The sequence below is a fragment of the Manis pentadactyla genome, chromosome 11 (genome assembly GCF_030020395.1).
Source record: "Manis pentadactyla isolate mManPen7 chromosome 11, mManPen7.hap1, whole genome shotgun sequence".
NCBI classification, from domain to species: domain Eukaryota; kingdom Metazoa; phylum Chordata; class Mammalia; order Pholidota; family Manidae; genus Manis; species Manis pentadactyla.
Window position 1 is genome coordinate 34450960 of NC_080029.1, and position 22019 is coordinate 34472978.

The window sequence follows — 22019 nt, forward strand, 5'->3', positions numbered from 1 at the left end:
GATGACCACTTGGTGGCAATGGATATCCTCAGGTTTGAGGGTTATTATGATTTGTTGTAATTTTTGTTATTTGTATATTGTCATACAATGGTCCAGCTTTCTCACACAGGGTCCATTGCAGAGGACTGAGGGCACATAAATTGAGAGGAGAGAATCCTTGAGGGGTGGAGTGTGGATAAAGTGAAGGTTCCTGTGGCCAGGATTCTCAGCTGGTCCTGGTTGGCTAGCTCATTATACACACGTGGCAATGCATCATTATTGACTCTATATAAAGAGCTTCACCCAGTGCTCTGGGAAACATGGTGGCATGGCTGCAAGAGAGCAGAGCAGAGGCTGGAGTGGTGGCAGCACTGAGGACAGAGGCCCAAAGGATGGCTGTGCGGGCAGAGAGGCCCAGAGGCAGAGACCAGCTTGCTGCATGCAGACTTACTCTGAGTGAAAGGGATTTTAGTGATTGACCTGCCACTGTGGAAATAAAGGTGGGTATAACCCGTTCACCCCAAGAACGTTTTACTGTCATTTCTTTGGTCACATTGAATCCATAGTGAACTTGCCCAAGGCTGAAACCCATTGGCAAGACAACTGCCACCATGGGGATAAAGTTGGGTATAACCCTTTCACCCCAAGAATGTTCTACTGTGATTTCTTTGGTCACATTGAATCCATAGTGAACTTGTCCGAGGCTGAAATCCATTGGCAGGACAGCTTCACAGTAATATATTCTTATGGACTGACCTAGATAAAATCTTTAATCCACTGTTTCAAATGTTGTGTTGGGATGATAGCCTTTGGACTTCTTGGTTTGCCTCTCCTAATGTGGATGTTCTCCCCTATGAACAAGCTGTAGTGAGGGTGATTAGGTCCCTAGGATTCTCAGCAGGCTGCACCCACAAAAGACTTTTCATCTATGAGTGGGGGCTGGGTGGAGGAAGGAAGCACCTGACTTTTCAGCTACATTCATCAGAAATTTAACCTCTGCAGTTCTCAATTGGAGGCATGAGTCAAAGGCCTGCTCTTTTTGGAGATACAGTGTATCACTTAACTGAGAGATTGGGGGAGAGGTAGCTCCATTCTCTAGGCCACACCTGCCCATGGTAAAGTTTCCATCTGGCATCTAGCTGAGGAGAAGTAGTGGAGGGATCAGGTTGCGGCTAAGTGCCACAGACTCTGATTTACTTGATATTTAGAGTTACTTGAGTGAATGTTTCCTCATTGATATGTGCCCTTAGAACATTATCCAGATCCATTAGATGGTTGTTTCTTTATAATATTTACCAGATGATGATTGATTCACTGTGAAATGGGTCCAATACAGATCCTCATTCACAATTTTCATAGATCTGTAATAATCCACTTTAAAAAAAGTATCTTATACCTCAATTATGTTAAAATATATAATATTAAAACAAAAATATACATATAAGAAAATATTGCATTTATAGAATAAATAGGACAGTTAAAAATTGTCAAAAGAAACTGCAAAAATCTATATGAATGAGATGAAATGACTTTACTTATGTTAACATTTCTAAATATGAATGCTATCAAAAACATGTATTTCCTTTCCAAATTAAACTGTAAACTTAATTATCTTTTACCTACATTTTTGCATAATTTAAAAATCTTATTTTGTTTCATGTCTTTTCCCCATCTTTAAACAAAAATTTTTTTGTTATTGTCGAGTTTGAGAATTTTAAATATATTCCACATAGAGGGCTTATTTATTTAATTATAATTATTGTTTTTAATTTTTTTATTAAGGTATCATTGATATACATTCTAATGAAGGTTTCACAAGAAAAACAATGTGGTAACTACATTCACCCATATTGAGTGCCCCCCATTTCCCACTGCAGTCCCTGTTGATCAGTGTAGTAAGATGCCACAGAGTCACTACATGTGTTCTCTGTGTTACACTGTCATCCCCGTGACCTCCCAACACCACGTGTACTAATCATAATACCCCTCAATCCCCCTTTCTCCCTTCCTCCTCAACCACCCTCCTCCACCACTCCCCTTTGGTAAATGCTAGTCCCTTCTTGGAGTCTGTGAGTCTGATGCTGTTTTGTTCCTTCACTTTTGCTTCGCTGTTATACTCCACAAATGAGGAAAATCACTTGGTATTTGTCTTTCTCTGCCTGACTTATTTCACTGAGCATAATATCCTCTAGCTCCATACATGTTGTTGCAAATGGTAGGATTTGTTTCTTTCTTATGGCTGAATAGTATTCCACTGTGTATATGTACCACATCTTCTTTATCCATTCATCTACTGATGGACACTTAGGTTGCTTCCTTATATTGGCTATTGTAAATATGCTGCAATGAGCACGGGGGTGCATATGTCCTTTTGAATCTGAGAACTTGTTTTCTTTGGGTAAATTCCTAGGAGTGTAATTCCCAGGTCAAATGGTATTTCTATTTTTAGTTTTTTGAGGAACCTCCATATTGCTTTCCACAATGGTTGAACTAATTTACATTCCCACTATCAGTTTAGGAGGGTTCCCCTTTCTATGCATCCTCACCAGCTTTTGTTGTTCCTTGTCTTTTGGATGTTGGCCATCCTAACTGGTGTGAGGTGATATCTCATTGTGGTTTTAATTTGCATTTCTCTGATGATTAGCATTGTGGAGAATCTTTTCATGTGCCTGTTGACCATATGAATTTCTTCTTTGGAGAAGTGTCTCTTCATATCCTCCGCCCATTTTTTAATTGAGTTATTTGCTTTTTGGGTATTGAGGCATGTGAGTTCTTTATACATTTTGGATGTTAACCCTAGAGGGCTTTTTGTTGGATATGTGGTTTCCAAATGATTTCTCCTCATGCTTAGCTTGCCTGTTCATTTTCCCACAGGTTCTTTTGCAGAGCAAAATTTTTAAATTTTCATGAGTATCAATTTATAAAATATTCCTTTTATGGATTGTGCTTTTGGTGTGGAGTCTAAAACTCTTTGCCAAATCATAGGTCTGAACAATTTTCCTTTATTCTCTAACAGTTTAATGTTTTCCATTAAAGTCTATCATCCATTTTTAGCTAATTTTTGTTTAAGGTATGAGGTTCAGATTGAGGTTCATTCTTTTGCTTATGAATATCCAACTGTTGCAGCATAGTCCTCCAACTGTTGCTTATGAATATCCAACTGTTACAGCATAAATCCTCCAAATTAATTGAACTTATTATGTATATGAATTTCTTTGTAGATATTTTTCTACATAGACAACCATGTGACCTGCAAATTGGGAGTTTTATTTATTACTTTCTAATCTTTGTGCCTTTTAATACATTTTCTTGCCTTATTGTGCCTCTTAGAACTTCTGTGACTCAGTTGAATAAAAGTAGTAGTGCAAAACAACCTTGCTTTGTTGCTCATCTCAGGAGAAAAGTATTCATTCTTTCTCCATTAAGTATGATGTTAGCTATAAGTTTTTATAGATGCTTTTTATCAAGTTCAGGAAGTTCCTCCCTATTTCTAGTTTGCTAAGAGTTTTATCATGAATGTGTTTTAGATTTTGTCAATCACTTTTTCTGCATCAATTTATATGATCATGTAATTTTTCTACTTTAGCTTATGATATGGTGGATTATAATTATTGGTTTTCCAATGTTGAACAAGTTTTGCATACCTCAAATCAACCAAATTTGGTAGTGGTGTATAATTTTTTAATACATTGTTGAATTTGACTTGGAATATTTAGTAGAGTATTTTAGGTTCTTGATAGAGATAGTGGTTTGCAGTTCCCTATTTTTTGTACTGTCTCTGATTTTGGTATCAGTGTAATTCTAGATTCATAAAATAAGGTATGAAATGCCTCCTCTATTTTCTGGAAAAGACTGAGTAAAACTGATGTAAATTCTTATTTAATTTTTCATAGAGTTCAGTGAAACCATCTGAGCCTGGAAATTACTTTTTTTAGGAGCTTTTTCATTATGAATTTAATTTAACGGTTATAGGATTATTTATTTCATCTTGTTTAGTGTTGGTAGTTTGTAGGTTTTGAGGAAGTGGTCCATTTCTTCTAAGCTGTTCGATTGTGACTATAAAGTTTTTAATAGTATTCTCTAATTATTTTTTTAATGGATGGGTAACTGTAGTGATAGTCTTTGTTCAAAATCGATAATGGTGGGTGCCTTCTCCCCTTTATTTTTGTTAGTCTAGTAAGTGGCTTATCAATTTTATTGAGTTTTTAAAAGAACAGCTTTTTATTTCATTGATTTTTCCCTATTGTTTTTCTTTTATCAATATTATTGATTCCAATTCTTAAATATTTCCTGTGTACTTGCTTTGACTGTATTTGGCTCTTCTTTGTCTAATTTCTTGAGGAAGAAACATAAATCATTGACTTGAAAACTTTCCTTTTCTCTGATTTAATGTTTTCATGGTATATCTTGTTCTATCTTTTTCCTTTCAATCTGCCTATATCATTGTTTTTGAAATGAGTTTCATGAGAATGGCATATACTGGATCACTTCCAGATATCCATTATGTCAATTTATGTCTTTTAATTGGTATATTTAGATTATTTGTACTTAATTATTGATATCTTATGAATTTGCCATTTGATATTTATTGTCTTTTGTGTCTTCTGTTTCCTTATTCCTGTTTCTCTCTTCATGTCTTATGGATTACTTGGACACTTTTTAGGATCCCATCTTAATTTATTGTGCTTAAGTATATTGTTTTGATAAACTTCTTTTAGTGGTTGATCTGAGTATTACAATATACAGATGTAACATAAAATATCAATACCATTAAACTGTTATCATTTCAAGAGATGTGCAGATATTTTACTTCTACCTAGGCACCTTTATCCTCCCACATTTTAAATATAATTGTATTCATTATTTACTCTACATATACTGTACATCACATCATATGGTATTACAATTTTTATTTCAACCTTCAAATGTGATTTAAGAAAATCTTAAGGTAGTCTGTTATATTTACCCATTTTGCTATTATTCTTTTCATTTTGAAGTTTCAAGCCTTTTTCTGTTATTTCCTTTCTCTTTAGAGAACTTATTTAGCCATTCTTTCAGAGTAGATTTTCTAGTGACAAATTATGTTAGTTTTCTTATGTTTCAGTATGCCCTTATTTCCCCTTCACTCCTGAAGAATAACTTCACTGAATATAGACTTTGTGGCTGACAATTCTTTCTGCAATTAAAAAGTGTTCCACTTCCCTCTGGGTGCTCCCTTTTCCTGCCATGAGTCTTTTATATTGGTTGTACTTTTCAGTTCTATGATTTCCATTTGTTTCCTTTTAGTATTTTTTTCATTTGTTTCAAGGGCATTAGTAATTTTTTGTTGAAGTATTTTTATGATAGCTGCCTTAAAATCCTTGCCAGATAATTCCAACAACTGATTCATCTTCATGTTGTTATTTACCATTTTTTCTCATTCAAATTGATACATATATTCAGCTTCTTGCTGGGTCCCACTCATACCACTCTGGCAAATGTAAAATACTGCTTCACACTGCCTCATTGAAGAAAACAGAGCAGAAGTTTAGTTCCTCTCTTGGCCCTGCTGAAACCTTTCTGGCAAAAGTGTGCCATCACTTTGCTCAACACTGTTGATAGTAGGGATAGATGTTATCAACCTGCTAGGCCTTGGCAATGAGAGGGTAAGCAGACAGTTGACTTGTACAGTGAGAGGAGTCCAACTATCCCATCTCACTCAGGTAGGCATGGAGGCTCATTTCCCTTGTAGGTCTCATTGACACAGGAAAGGGAAGGTGAAGTACAATGTGACTAGACTCACTTTGCACTGCACCTTTAGTCTTACTCAGGGAAAGGTTCAGCTCTTCAATGGACTCCCTCTGACACTGGAGGAATCTGAGCACAGCGTTTCTCTCAGCTTGTGATGGAAGATCAATTCTGTACTTGTTTGCACCTATAATATCTTGGCAGGGAAATCAGAGTACTGCCTACTTACTCTGCCACATGGGAGACGGAAGAATAGCTCCCTGCTCAGCCCTGCTACCACCACCAGAAAGAGATCCAAAGCTCCGCCTCCTGCTTCTGTGGAGTGGCAAGGAGTGAGGTAGAAGATCAGCTCCCTGCTTAACTCTGCTGAAACTGTGGGAGAGCTAGGTAGTTTTCCCATTGAAATCTGGCCAGAGTAGGGCAAGTATCGCCAAAAAGGCTTTCTCTTTTGTTAGTCCACCCTTGTCCAGTTCCTTTGGCTAGAGGGAATAGGCTTTTCTAGGTGCTTTTTTGTCTGTATCTGTTAGTGGTTCCAGATTAGAGGCTGCATCAGTGCTGCCCAGATTAAATGGCAGACAAAAAGAAACCCGGTGACTTACTGCCATGTCATTCCTCAGTCTTAAGGCCCTTGTTGCAGTCTGATTTCTTCTTCCTTTCAGTCTTTCTATGTTTATTTATTTTGTAACATCTAGGGATTTTTAGTTGTAAGAAAAAAGATTTGGGAAGAATAGGGCTACTCCATTTTGACGGGAAGCAGAAGTCTCCTCAGTAGAAATACTTCTGAAACCTGACACTTATAATATTATCTGGAGCAATTAAAACATAAGCCAACAGAATGAAAAAGGAAAACAACACACGACGTTTCTTACTATGCTAAGAAAGCACTATAAAATAGTATGGTGCTAACAAAGGAATAAAAAAAATTGATCAATGAAACAAAAGCTCAGGAAAAGACAGACTAATATATGTGTGTGTGTGTGTGTGTGTGTGGGCATATTAAAATTTAGTATGTGACAAATGAGGACATTCTAACCAGTGGGGGAAAATACGGGATTTTCAATAAATTTGGGAAAATAAAGACACATTTGGAAAATATTATGTAAATTTAGTCATCCCATATATAAATAAAGGTAAATTTATACCAACATAAATTATATAGATTAAGAGTTAATATTTAAATATCTCTATTTAAAATAAACATGTCCAAGGTGGTAGTATAAACTGGCATAACTACCTTTGAAAACATGTGGAGGACACTTCATCTAGAAAACATACATTACTTAAAACCCAGGTATTCCACTCTTCAGTTTATACCTCTAAGAAACTCCTACATTAGATGCTTTTATAAGAATTTTATAGCATCATTTTTCATAATAGCTCCAAATGGAAACAAGCTGAATGTCCATCCACAGTAGGATTTCTCAATAATTTTGGCATAATGGAATATTTTACAGGAAAAAAACAAAACAAAAGCAGAAACTCCCCCTAAAATCTTACCTATAGACAACAATATGAAGAAATTTTACAATGTTGAAAAAAGAAGCAAGGCACAAAAGAGTGCATAAGTATGTGATTCAATCCATATAAAGTCCAGAGAAAAGCACAAAGAAATTGTATTATTAGGTATGTGTACATAGGTGGTAAAATTAAATAAAGGCAAGGAACAAATGATAAAAACTCAGGATACTGGGTTGAAGAGATAGCTGTGACTGCAACAGGAATGTATTTGCTCTTCAGCCGTTAAGCCTTTGGCCAAGTGTCTGCTCACTATAAGGTGATTTACTGTAATCAATAAATGTATGTTTAATTCAAACTATATATGAACTAAATAATGATATCTGGTGCTAGAAACATTATGAAAGATTACCATATCTGACAAAGACTGAATTATGTTTCATCAGTCAGTCATATGTTTGTAAGAGTAAAAATGCACATGAATATTTATACATGGTACACTGCAGACAGTATATTTCAAATTTAAACTAAATTGTACTATATAATCTAAAATTATTCAGTTATTAACCAACTGAAATGAATATTACAGCTAGATGTTTCACATTTCCTCCAATAAAAACAAAAAGATTATATCTGATTTCAGCTGAAAATGCTAATGGTGCCAACAGTGTTGATGAATGTTTTACAGTAATTTTTCTTCCAACACTTGTGAAAGCAAGTATCAATCAGGCTTCAAACTCTCTAAAGATGTTTTAGATATAATACCAGTAATTGATGGGAAAAAAATATATAAATGTCATCCATGAATCATGTTTATTTTCAAAGAATCTTTTAAGGGATAATTCAACTCCAGTATTTCAAAACAATAATGAAAAACTACTCGGTTAGCTAAAAGTCACTATTAAAAAATAGACACAGTTACTAATTAAACTAATAAAAGAATATACTAATCCTCTGATTCCAGGGTGGGTCTTGCCCAGGGCAACAGTTTTGGTCCACTGTTATTACCAAGTATAGTTTTTTCAGGCAATTCTATTCAGTAGCATGGCCTCAAGAAACTCTTGCATAATGATAAATTCCAGTATCAACTGAAAGAATTATATTCTGAGTTTCAGGATGATTTATCTAATGACTTAGTAGATATTTAGCTACCTGAGAGGGACCTCAAATTCAATACATCCAAAACTTATCCTTTGCTTGCAAACATATTGCTTCTCTATTATCTCTTTAACTTAGCAGCAACACAATCTACTAAGTTTCCAAAGCCAGAAACCTGAGTAAACCTTTCTACCTTTCCCTAAACAACAGAAAAATCATTGTATTGTTGGCTCTATTTTTTAAATAATATTTTCTTAAATTTTGAATCTGACTTTTTTCCTTCAGCCTCACTAACACTGCTTTACTTCAGGTTTTAATCATTTCAGGCCAATATTCCAGCAATCTGATCTCTTTCCTTCCAGACGGGACCTCTTCTCCTTCACTGAAATCGTTTTTCTCACTTATCACAGAACAACTTGAAAAAATTACCAAGCTGCATATGTTGTTTCTTAAAATCACACACAAATGGCACCTCATAATTTTCAGTATAAAATCCAAATTTCTTAACACAGTATAAAGGCCCACTGCAGTCCTATGTCTTAATAGTCTTAATTTTACACTGTGATCTGGTGCTGTATTATTTCATATTTGTGCTTTCACAAGTGCCTCTGCCTCTGTGTAGACTGCCAGTTTGCTGAGTCTGCCTCTTCAAAAGACTTTGCTGATTATTTTTTTCAAGTGCTCAAGTGCACTTCCTTTGTATTTCATAGAATACTTTCCTTTATTATGTAACACATATTGTAATTGTAACATAAGACAGAGCACCTTTAAGATAGATGGGTTTTAAATCTATATCGTTTATATAAATGCAGCGTATTTATATATACATTAATTGACTAAAGTTTCTAAAGTTTGACTTTTTTTGTCATTATGAAATGTATTTCAAGAAGTAATATACCCATGTCATTCTGAATCTTTAACAACACTTGATTATATTTTTAGAAGTAATTAATGACCTCAAACAATTTCAACTAGTTCACCTTTATTATTTTCCATGTTCTATGATTCCATGAAAAATGGGGAATCTGGGTTAGACCTAAGGTTCCTCCCAGCCAAACTATCTTATGAATTTATATCAAATTGGAATGAGTCTCTTGACACTTCTGTTTTTTTAAAATTCTAGAATATAGTTATTGTATTAATTCCTGGTGATTACACAGAATGCTTGATGTATTATGGTATATACATAATAAAGATCAATGAGCTCAAATGATTTAGAAAAAATATAAACAAATATAGAGAATTTTTACCTAGATTTGAATTTATTGAACTTGATTTTGAAAAGTTTGATAACATCTAGCCTAATAATTTGTTGAGATCTTTACATGTCATTATTAATAACAACTCAGTACTGTTATGCTTGGCTATTATTATCCAATTGTTAAACTTTATTTATGGAATATATAGTAAATTCAGTTCTCATTAGACTGTAAATTGCTTTTGGACAAGGGCCACATGTTATGCTAGAAGACTAATAGTCCATAGGATTTAATAAAATATTACAGACAGAAGAATATAGAAATGCTGTAATTTTCAAAGAGTAAGGTCAATTTTTCATTTATCATACTACAAATTTTAAAATAAAATGGTCATACTGTGTTTTCAAAGGAACCAGGAATTACTAAGAGACTGCTATTATTTGTAAGTGGTGAAAGTTTATAGGGAAGAAATTAAAACAAGATAAAAAGATAATCTATTATGTATATTAATGATTATATACAGTGCTATTTTAAAGTAAATTTGCAATGAATCCCACAGGAAAGGATTCCTTTTTGATTCTCTTAGTATTTTTCTTAGAAACACATTGATAATGGTAGATGAAATCTGATGGTGATTATCTAACATATGTTTTACTAAATTGAAGTAGGATAATTGAGAATTAATGAATGTCTTAACACACCCAAAGATTCAACAGTATAAAGAAAAAATTCTTTCCCCATCTTCCCACCAAGATACTAAGTCTTTGTAGAGGTGAAAAGTGCCATACTATACCTTGATTTCTTCTATTTCGTCTGGTACTATCTTGTATGCTGATATAGTACCACCCAACCTGAAATCAGGAGAAGAAAATATTCTCAAAACCAACAAAAGCGTACTAAAAAAATATGGATTATTTCTGCCATTAGCATTAGAGTGCCACCAATAATTGCCCATTGCCCACTCCAATAACCATGAAAGGGAAACAACTATTTGTGCTTACATTTTTTCATATATTAGTTAAGAGGAGGCAGAGAATGAATAACTACTTAAAGAGGAAACATTATTAGATTTTTAACCATAAGTTAACTGCTCTTATTGATGGTTTTTTTTTTTTTTGAGAGGGCATCTCTCATATTTATTGATCAAATGGTTGTTAACAGTTAACAACAATAAAATTCTGTACAGGGGACTCAATGCACAATCATTAATCCACCCCAAGACTAATTCTCATCAGTCTCCGATCTTCTGAAGCACAACGAAGAAGTTTTTACATGGTGAACAAATTCTTACATAGTGAATAAGTTCTTACATGGTGAACAGTGCAAGGGCAGTCATCACAGAAACTTTCGGTTTTGATCACGCCTTATGAACAATAAACAATCAGCTCAAATATGAATGTTTGTTTGATTTTTATACTTGATTTATATGTGAATCCCATATTTCTCCCTTATTATTGTTATTATTATTATTGTGTTTAATAAAATGCTGAAGTGGTAGGTAGATGCAAGATAAAGGCAGAAAACATAGTTTAGTGCTGTAAGAGGGCAAATGTAGATGATCAGGTGTGTGCCTATAGACTAAGTATTAATCCAAGCTAGACAAGGGCAACAAAACATCCATGGATGCAGAAGATTTCTCTCAAAACAGGGGGGGTGAGGTTCTAAGCCTCACCTCTGTTGATCCCCAATTTCTCACCTGATGGCCCCCCTGTGACTGTGCCTGTCTTAGGTTGTTCCTCCCTTGACAAATCTTACCCGTCTCTGGCTAACCAGTCATCTTCCGGGGCCATACAGGAAAATGTAAAGTTGGTAAGTGAGAGAGAAACAATATTCTTTGAAAAGGTTAGCTTTTTACTTCTTTGCAGATTTATGCCCTGTGGCTTTCATGCCCAGCATTTGTCTTGAGGTATCTTTACCACTTGGAAGAATTATGATACTTGGTAATTTCGATATGAGGCACGAATTCTACTTAAGGGTTATAATTAGGAAGGAAGAAGAAAAGCTATAGAAGTAGCAGACGGAAGAAAACATGGGAAGATTGATTATTTCTTTGACATATCTTCTTGTAGAGTAACATAAGCGTGTATAGGTTTTAAACTACTAATTAAATTGCGCACACACATTAACATAATAGGAATACAGCTACATAACAAAAGCAGACCTATAATTGCCAGCCATATCCAGTGAAACCAAGAAAACCAGTTAGGCACCCTAGGCATTTGTGAAAACTTATCAATGATATGATGGATATTGTCTAACTGAATTTGAATAGTTTGAGAAAAATCAGACAAATTAAAACAACACATTCCTGGGAACTGTTCACATCCCGTATGTTCTTTCAACTGTAGATAGTCTATAGTCGCACAATTTTGGGGCGCTGCAACTTGCACTTCTCCTAATTCTTGTTTGAGTTCCAACAGTATAGATCCATTCAAATTTGTTGTTTTACTGTATGCACAGTCCAATTTAGATATCTCCTTCTTCATTCCAATGGCAAGTCCAGGAACTGGTGGGATGAATGCAGCTACAACTGCAACAGCGCCAGGATCTTTGTTGAAGTTTTTTGATGATCATCTTCTGGAATGACTCTTCCAGAGAATGTTGATGTCGGAAGTTCTTCTTCATATCATATCTTAATTCGTTTTCTGGGTGGCCAAATTAGGCTTTGATCCTATGTATAAACACAAACAAACCCTTTGCCCACCCTTTGATATGCCCTTTATACGATTGTAAAGAACCTATTGGAGAACAACACACAGGAACTGCCTATTTTTCTTTTTTTTTAAGAGAAAGGAATATTATCAGAAAAATGTACTTCCATAGCAGATCATCTGACACCCTTTAAATGACCAACATTGAGGATATTTAAAGGATGCATTGATCGCTGATTTACAGTTAGTTTTATCCTACCAGGGAGTAATCCCCCTTTTCATTTTTTTTTTGTTATCTTTAATCGACAATTACATGAAGAATATTATGTTTACTAGGCTTCCCCTATACCAGGTGCCCCCCACAAACCCCTTTACAGTCACTGGCCATCAGCATAGCAAAATGTTGTAGAATCACTACTTCTCTTCTCTGTGTTGTACAGCCGTCCCCTTTATCCCACCCACCCCATTATGCATGCTAACCATAATACCCCCTTTCTCCTTCCCCCCCTTCTCCCTCCCTAACCACCCATCCTCCCCAGTCCCTTTCCCTTTGGTACCTGTTAGTCCATTCTTGGGTTCTTTGATTCTGCTGCTGCTTTGTTCCTTCAGTTTTTCCTTTGTTCTTATACTCCACAGACGAGTGAAATCATTTGGTATTTCTCTTTCTCTGCTTGGCTTATTTCACTGAGCATAATACCCTCTAGCTCCATCCATGTTGTTGCAAATGGTAGGATTTGTTTTCTTCTTATGGCTAGGAAATATTTCATTGTGTATATGTACAACATCTTCTTTATCCATTCATCTACTGATGGACACTTAGGTTGCTTCCAATTCTTGGCTACTGTAAATAGTGCTGCGATAAACATAGGGGTGCATATGTCTTTTTCAAACTTGAGAGCTGCGTTCTTAGGGTAAATTCCTAGGAGTGAAAATCCTGGGTCAAATGGTAAGTCTATTTTGAGCATTTTGAGGAACCTCCATACTGCTTTCCACAATGATTGAACGAATTTACATTCCCACCAGCAGTGTAGGAGGGTTCCCTTTCTCCACAACCTCGCAAACACCTGTTCTTGTTTGACTTTTGGATGGTAGCCATCCTTACTGGTGTGAGGTGATACCTCATTGTGGTTTTAATTTGCATTTCTCTGATAATTAGCGATGTGGAGCATCTTTTCATGTGTCTGCTGGCCATCTGTATTTCTTTTTTGGAGAACTGTCAAGTTCCTCTGCCCATTTTTTAATTGGATTATTATTTTTTGTTTGTTGAGGTGGGTGAGCTCTTTATATATTTTGGACGTCAAGCCTTTATTGGATCTGTCATTTACAAATATATTCTCCCATACTGTAGGGTACCTTTTTGTTCTATTGATGGTGTCTTTTGCTGTACAGAAGCTTTTCAGCTTAATATAGACCCACTTGTTCATTTTTGCTGTTGTTTTCCTTGCCCGGGGAGATATGTTCAAGAAGAGGTCACACATGTTTTTGTCTAAGAGGTTTTTGCCTATGTTTCTTTCTAAGAGTTTTAAGGTTTCATGACTTACATTCAGGACTTTGATCCATTTTGAATTTACTTTTGTGTATGGGGTTAGACAACGGTCCAGTTTCATTCTTATACATGTAGCTGTCCAGTTTGGCCAGCACCATCTGTTGAAGAGACTGTCATTTCACCATTGTATGTCAATGGCTCCTTTATCATATATTAATTGCCCATATATGTTTGGGTTAATGTCTGGAGTCTCTATTCTGTTCTACTGGTCTGTGGCTCTGTTCTTGTGCCAGTACCAAATTGTCTTGATTACTGTGGCTTTGTAGTAGAGCTTGAAGTTGGGGAGTGAGATCCCCTCCACTTTATTCTTCTTTCTCAGGATTGCTTTGGCTATTTGGGGTCTTTGGTGTTTCCATATGAATTTTTGAATTATTTGTTCCAGTTCATTGAAGAATGGTGCTGGTAATTTGATAGGGATTGCATCAAATCTGTATATTGCTTTGGGCAGGATGGCTATTTTGAGTATATTAAGTCTTCCTAGCCACGAGCATGGGATGAGTTTCCGTTTGTTAGTGTCCCCTTTAATTTCTCTTAAGAGTGACTTGTAGTTTTCAGGGTATAGGTCTTTCACTTCTTTGGTCAGGTTTATTCCTAGGTATTTTATTCTTTTTGATGCAATTGTGAATGGAATTGTTTTCCTGATTTCTCTTTCTATTGGTTCACTGTTAGTATATAGGAAAGCCACATATTTCTGAGTGTTAATTTTGTATCCTGCAACTTTGCTGTATTCTGATATCAGTTCTAGTAGTTTTGGAGTGGAGTCATTAGGGTTTTTTTATGTACAATATCATGTCATCTGCAAATTGTGACGGTTTAACTTCTTCTTTACCAATCTGGATTCCTTGTATTTCTTTGTTTTGTCTGATTGCCATGGCTAGGATCTCCAGTACTATGTTAAATAACAGTGGAGAGAGTGGGCATCCCTGTCTTATTCCCAATCTCAGAGGAAAAGCTTTCAGCTTCTCGCTATTCAGTATGATGTTGGCTGTGGGTTTACCATATAGGGCCTTTATTGTGTTGAGGTACTTGCCCTCTATACCCATTTTGCTGAGAGTTTTTAGCATGAATGGATGTTGAATTTTATCAAATGCTTTTTCAGCATCTATGGAGATGATCATGTGGTTTTTGTCTTTCTTTTGGTTGATGTGGTGGATGATGTTGATGGATTTTCGAATGTTGTACCATCCTTGCATCCCTGGGATGAATTCCACTTGGTCATGGTGTATGATCCTTTTGATATATTTTTGAATTCGGTTTGCTATTATTTTATTGAGTATTTTTGCATCTACGTTCATCAGGGATATTGATCTGTAATTTTCTTTTTTGGTGGGGTCTTTGCCTGGTTTTGGTATTAGGGTGATGTTGGCTTCATAGAATGAGTTTGGGAGTATTCCCTCTTTTATTTTTTGGAAAACTTTAAGGAGAATGGGTATTATGTCTTCTCTGTGTGTCTGATAAAATTCTGAGGTAAATCCATCCGGCCCGGGGGTTTTGTTCTTGGGTAGTTTTTGATTACCATTTCAATTTCTTTGCTTGTAATTGGTTTGTTTAACTTTTGTGTTTCTTCCTTGGTCAGTTTTGGAAGGTTGTATTTTTCTAGGAAGTTGTCCATTTCTTCTAGGTTTTCCAGCTTGTTAGCATATAGGTTTTCATAGTAGTCTTTAATAATTCTTTGTATTTCTGTGGAGTCTGTCGTGATTTTTCCATTCTCATCTCTGATTCTGTTGATTTGTGTTGATTCTATTTTACTCTTAATAAGTTTGGCTAGGGGCTTATCTATTTTGTTTATTTTCTCAAAGAACCAGCTCTTGGTTTCATTGATTTTTGCTATTGTTTTATTCTCAATTTTATTTCTTCTCTGATCTTTATTATGTCCCTCCTTCTGCTGACTTTATGCCTCATTTGTTCTTCTTTTTCCAGTTTTGATAATTGTGATGTTAGACTATTCATTTGGGATTGTTCCTCCTTCTTCAAGTGTGCCTGGATTGCTATATACTTTCCTCTTAAGACTGCTTTCGCTGTGTCCCACAGAAGTTGAGGCTTTGTGTTTTTGTTGTCATTTGTTTCCATATATTCCTTGATCTCTATTTTAATTTGTTCGCTGATCCATTGATTATTTAGGAGCATGTTGTTAAGCCTCCATGTGTTTGTGAGCCTTTTTGTTTTCTTTGTAGAATTTATTTCTAGTTTTATACCTTTGTGGTCTGAAAAGTTGGTTGGTAGAATTTCAATATTTTGGAATTTACTGAGGCTCTTTTTGTGGCGTAGTATGTGGTCTATTTTGGAGAATGTTCCATGTGCACTTGAGAAGAATGTGTATCCTGTTGCTTTTGGATGTAGAGTTCTATAGATGTCTATTAGGTCCGTCTGTTCTACTGTGTTGTTCAGTGACTCCATGTCCTTACTTATTTTCTGCCCAGTGGATCTATCCTTTGTGGTGAGTGGTGTGTTGAAGTCTCCTAAAATGACTGCATTGCAGTCTATTTCCCCCCTTAGTTCTGTTAGTATTTGTTTCACATATGCTGGTGCTCCTGTGTTGGGTGCATGTATATTTAGAATGGTTATATCCTCTTGTTGGACTGATCCCTTTATCATTATGTAGTTTTCTTCTTTATCTGTTGTTACTTTCTTTGTTTTGAAGTCTATTTTGTCTGAAATTAGTTCTGCAACCCCTGCTTTCTTCTCTCTGTTGTTTGCCTGAAATATGTTTTTTCATCCCTTGACTTTTAGTCTGTGAATGTCCTTGGGTTTGAGGTGAGTCTCTTGTAAGCAGCATAGAAATGGGTCTTGCTTTTTTATCCATTCTATTATTCTGTGTCTTTTGATCGGTGCATTAAGTCCAGTTACATTTAGGGTGACTATTGAAAGATATGTACTTATTGCCATTGCAGGCTTTAAATTCATGGTTATCAAAGGTTCAAGGTTAGCCTCTTTAGTATCTTACTGCCAAACCTAGCTCGCTTATTGAGCTGTCATATACCCTGTCTGGAGATTCTTTTCTTCTCTCCCTTTTCATTCCTCCTCCTCCATTCTTCATATGTTGGGTGTTTCGTTCTGTGCTCTTTTTAAGAGTGCTCCCATCTAGAGCAGTCCCTGTAAGATGCCCTGTAGAGGTGGTTTGTGGGAGGCAAATTCCCTCAGCTTTTGCTTGTCTGGGAATTGTTTAATCCCTCCATCATATTTAAATGATAATCGTGCTGGATACAGTATCCTTTGTTCAAGGTCTTTCTGTTTCATTGCATTAAATATATCATGCCATTCTCTTCTGGCCTGTAAGGTTTCTGTCCAGAAGTCTGATGATAGTTTGATGGGTTTTCCTTTATAGGTGACCTTTTTCTCTCTAGCTGACTTTAAAACTCTTTCCTTGTCCTTGACCTTTGCCATTGTAATTATTATGTGTCTTGGTGTTGTCATCCTTGGGTCCTTTCTGTTGGGAGTTCTGTGTATTTCCGTGGTCTGTTCGATTATTTCCTCCCCCAGTTTGGGGAAGTTTTCAGCAATTATTTCTTCAAAGACACTTTCTATCCCTTTTCCTCTCTCTTCTTAATCTGGTAACCCTGTAGTAAGGATATTGTTCCTTTTGGATTGGTCACACAGTTCTCTTAATATTGTTTCATTCCTGGACATCCTTTTATCTCTATGTCAGCTTCTATGCGTTCCTGTTCTCTGGTTTCTATTCCATCAATAGCCTCTTGCATCTTATCCATTCTGCTTATAAATCCTTCCATAGTTTGTTTCACTTCTGTAATCTCCTTCCTGGCATCTGTGATCTCCCTCCGGACTTCATCCCTTAGCTCTTGCATATTTCTCTGCATCTCTGTCAGCATGTTTATGATTTTTATTTTGAATTCTTTTTCAGGAAGACTGGTTAGGTCTGTCTCCTTCTCTGGTGTTGTGTCTGTGATGTTGGTTTGCTTGTAATTTTGCCTTTTCATGGTGATAGAAATTGTTTGCAGAGCTGGGACGAGTGACGGCTGCAAGAACTTCCCTTCTTATTGGTTTGTGGCCTTCGTCTCCTGGGAGAACAGCGACCTCTAGTGGCTTGTGCTGGGCAGCTGCACGCAGACAGGGCTTCCGATTCCTGCCTGGCTGCTATAGAGTTTATCTCCGCTATTGCTGTGGGCGTGAACTGTCTCAGGCTGTTGCTCCAAAATGGTGGAGCCGGGTTGGAAGGGGAGCGGCTGGGAGGCTATTTATCTCCGTAAGGGGCCTCCATGCTCCCTGCTGCCCAGGGGGTTAGAGTGCCACGAGATCCCCAGATTCCCTGCCTCTGGACTAGGTGTACCACCCTGTCCCTTTAAGACTTCCAAAAAGCTCTCGCCAAAACAAAATAAAACAAAACAAAACAAAAGCTGCTCGCTTTTCTTTGTCCTCAGGCGCCGGCCTCAGTGACCCGCTCACCGGTCTTGCTGCCCTGTTTCCCTAGTATTTGGATCCCTGTCACTTTAAGACTTCCAAAAAGCACTAGCCAAAAAAAAAAAAGTTCTCTGGCGCTGGCCTCAGGGACCCCCTCACCAGTCTTCCTGCCCTGTTTCCCTAGTATCTACGACCCCACGCATGCACTGTGTCTGCGCTCTGGTCCGGATGGGTGGGGCTGGGTGTTCAGCAGTCCTGGGCTACCTTCTCCCTCCCGGCTCCGACTGCTCTCCTCCCGCCGGGAGTTGGGGGGAGGGGCTCTTGGGTCCCGCCGGGCCGGGGCTTGCATCTTACCCCCTTCGCGAGGCGCTGGGTTCTTGCAGGTGTGGATGTGGTCTGGATGTTGTCCTGTGTCCTCTGGTCTCTATTCTAGGAAGAGTTGTCTTTGTTATATTTTCATGAATATATGTGGTTTTGGGAGGAGATTTCCGCTGGTCTACTCACGCCGCCATCTTGGCTCCACCTTGTTGATGGTTTTAATGATGCAGAAACTGCCATTTTTCTGATGAATTTCTATAACAACTAAGATGCATCAAGAACCAATAGCAGACATGGTGTTTTCTTGTTTTTGTTTTTAATCTGTAGGCTTCACTTTTTACAGTTTTCAGTTACACAAAAATTGAGCAGAAAGTGAAGAGATTTATTTCTTAGATTCCCCTACCAGTTTTCTGTTATTAACAACTTGCATTAGTATGGTACATTAGTCACAACTTGTGAACCAATAGATTTTGCTTATTTTTAAAAATAATTTAAACAAGGAATCAGAGAGATGTGTGTACAAAGCACTATCCAAGGTAAAAGAATGTTTGAGGGTTATAAATTTAATCTTTATGATGTTTGCTTCAGGCAGTGATGTCATTACAAGTCATGTTCACCTATTTGAAATACTATTTTTTAGAAAGTAGCTGAAGTTCATGTAACACTTATCACTTGCCACAGGCGTGTCACATATTACCTAATTTAATTCTTGCAACTGTCTCCATTTTAAAAGTGGGAAAGTTGAGACACAGTGAGATTCAGAAATTTTCCCAAGTAATTGAAGGAGTTAGTACATAAAGTAGCCAACTGAGATATACATTAGGTTTAAAATACATAACAGATTTCAAATACTTAGTATGAAAAAAAGATTAATTTTTAACATACTTATTACTTGTTAAAACAACATGGTGGATATACTGGGTTAAATAGGGAATATTATTAAAATTAGACCTTCACCTGCTTTTTATTTTTGAAATGTGTCTACTAAAATTTTTAAATTACATATATATAACTTGCATTTGCGGCTGCTATCATGCCTCTATCACACAGGTGGTTAGGCTCTTAAACTGCAAGATTACCTACTTACGTTTGCTCTAATTCAGTGTTTAATTTTAGTGTTTAAGAAAGAACTTTCTGATTGTTTATTTGACTTTATAAGTATCCCCAATATCAGAAAAGAGAGTATCATAAATAAAGCACTTACATATTCTAGATACTTTAGGATATCTCCTGTCTCAAATATAAATTAATAAAGGACATCCTGGTTTCCATTAAAAATTGACTTAATTCAGCCAAATGATTTTTGTTGAAAACTGTATTTAAATTCTTTAATATCATCATTTATCTTGTTAATGGAGCTAGTGTTCTGAATGAGAATTATCCTCTCGACTTAAAGGGTCATGACTGAATGATGAAACACTAATGAAGTTTAACTTAGTTCACATTATATAAGGTATATAGGTGACATACTAAATAGGACCACAGTAATATAACCAGCAAAAGAACAGCATGAGATGTTACTAAAATGAAAAATTATGTTGGTTAAAGTAGGAATTTAAAAAACGTGTTCACTGGCAATTATTAATGTTCTTAAATTAGAAGTTGAAATTGTTGGGTATCAGTGAAGACATTAGAGCTAAAAGACTACCGAAAAATAGAGGACTACAATTTATAGCCTTGTAAATAATGAGCTCATTATATTATTTATTGAGCTCATATTATGTATTGGACAATTCAGGTAATGAGGATGCCAAGAAATCAGTTTTGTAGGGAAGTAGATGAGTAAATAAGTATATGTAATGCATTAAGGTGTTAAAACAGAACGAGGCATAAGTTGAAAGTTTGAAAGTATTTCAAAATAAAAATTTCTTAGAAAGTACCTATCCTTGTAAAATATATAGCTGGTAATAATACAAGCAGTCCTCAACTGTTACATAAATGGAATAGTAGATTACAGAAGCAGTTTCAACTTGTTAGTACAATAATGATTCAAAGATGCCATAGTGATAATAGTTGACTTCTGAAAGAAAAATAAAAAAGTTGCTAGGGTAGACTTAAAAAGAAAACACATTTTCCTCTTGATTAATACTAACTAACAGTAACTCAAATATTGCTTTTCCTGGACTCTCAACCTAGGGAAGGTAGGATTTCAGGTAAGTATCCCCACACCAACTTCAAACTAATGATAATGATTTCAGCTATGAAAAACAGGTACAATATATGATTTAACATATTTCTACTTGGATTAAAATGGACATGTGACATACAAATATTATGCATATGAATAGTGTGTTGACAAAACAGTAGGATAATCATATGACAAAGCAGTTAAAAATGGAGGAAACTGTCGGGTGGAGCCAAGATGGCAGCATGAGTAGGACAGTGGGAATCTCCTCCCAAAAGCATATATATTTTTGAAAATACAACAAATACAACTAATCCTAAAAGGGAGACCAAAAGACACAGGACAACAGCCAGACTACATCCACACGGGCTAGAGCCCAGCGCCTGGTGAAAACGGTAAGATACAAGCCCCGGCCCAGCGGGACCCAAGCGCCCCTCACCCCAGCTCCTGGTGGGAGGAGAGGAGTCGGAGCGGGGAGGGAGATGGAGCCCAGGACTGCTAAACACCCAGCCCTAGCCATCCACACCAGAGCGCAGACACAGTGCATACGTGGAGGGCTGGAAACTAGGGAAACAGGACAGCAGGACCTCTGAGTGGGTCCCGAAGCTGATGCCCCTGTGACAAAGAAAAGCGAATGCTTTTTGAAAGTCTTAAAGGGACAGGGATGCCACAGCTGGACGGAAATATCCCAGGTCACAGTCCAGCAGCTGGAAATTCCAAGGAACTCTGGGTGCACTAACCCCCTGGGCAACAGCTCTGAGACCCCTCATGGAGGTAATCAGCCAAACAGCATCCAGTCCATTACCCCTCCGGGGCCCTGCCATAGCAGATTAGCAGCGTGATGCTGGCCACGCGCTAAGCAAGGGAGCTTCCTTCATACCAGCCGGGCAAGATACAAAGACCCAGTCTACACGCAATTGCCCAACACAAGCCACTAGGGGTTGCAGTTGTCCCAGTAAAGAAAGGCCAGGAGCCAAGTGGAAATTGAACAGCAACAAAATTGAAACAGTAACCAAAAAACTACCAAAGAACAAAACCCCCGGGCCGGATGGATTTACCTCAGAATTTTATCAGACACACAGAGAAGACATAATACCCATTCTCCTTAAAGTTTTCCAAAAAATAAAAGAGGGAATACTCCCAAACTCATTCTATGAAGCCAACATCACCCTAATACCAAAACCAGGCAAAGACCCCACCAAAAAAGAAAATTACAGACCAATATCCCTGATGAACGTAGATGCAAAAATACTCAATAAAATAATAGCAAACCGAATTCAAAAATATATCAAAAGGATCATACACCATGACCAAGTGGAATTCATCCCAGGGATGCAAGGATGGTACAACATTCGAAAATCCATCAACATCATCCACCACATCAACCAAAAGAAAGACAAAAACCACATGATCATCTCCATAGATGCTGAAAAAGCATTCGATAAAATTCAACATCCATTCATGATAAAAACTCCCAACAAAATGGGTATAGAGGGCAAGTACCTCAACATAATAAAGGCCATATATGATAAACCCACAGCCAACATAATACTGAACAGCAAAAA

General features: G+C 36.7%; 1 protein-coding gene across 14 annotated transcripts in view; it reads right to left on the reverse strand.

The window, feature by feature from the left end:
• The window catches only part of GPHN (gephyrin), a 752379-nt gene that overhangs the window by 383671 nt on the left and 346689 nt on the right, over positions 1-22019 (reverse strand). For all 14 annotated transcript variants that reach the window (XM_036906015.2, XM_036906017.2, XM_036906020.2 and 11 more), the window contains exon 3: positions 10252-10309. In XM_036906015.2, the coding sequence (XP_036761910.1) occupies positions 10252-10309 (58 nt within the window). The remainder of the gene's footprint in view (positions 1-10251; positions 10310-22019) is intronic.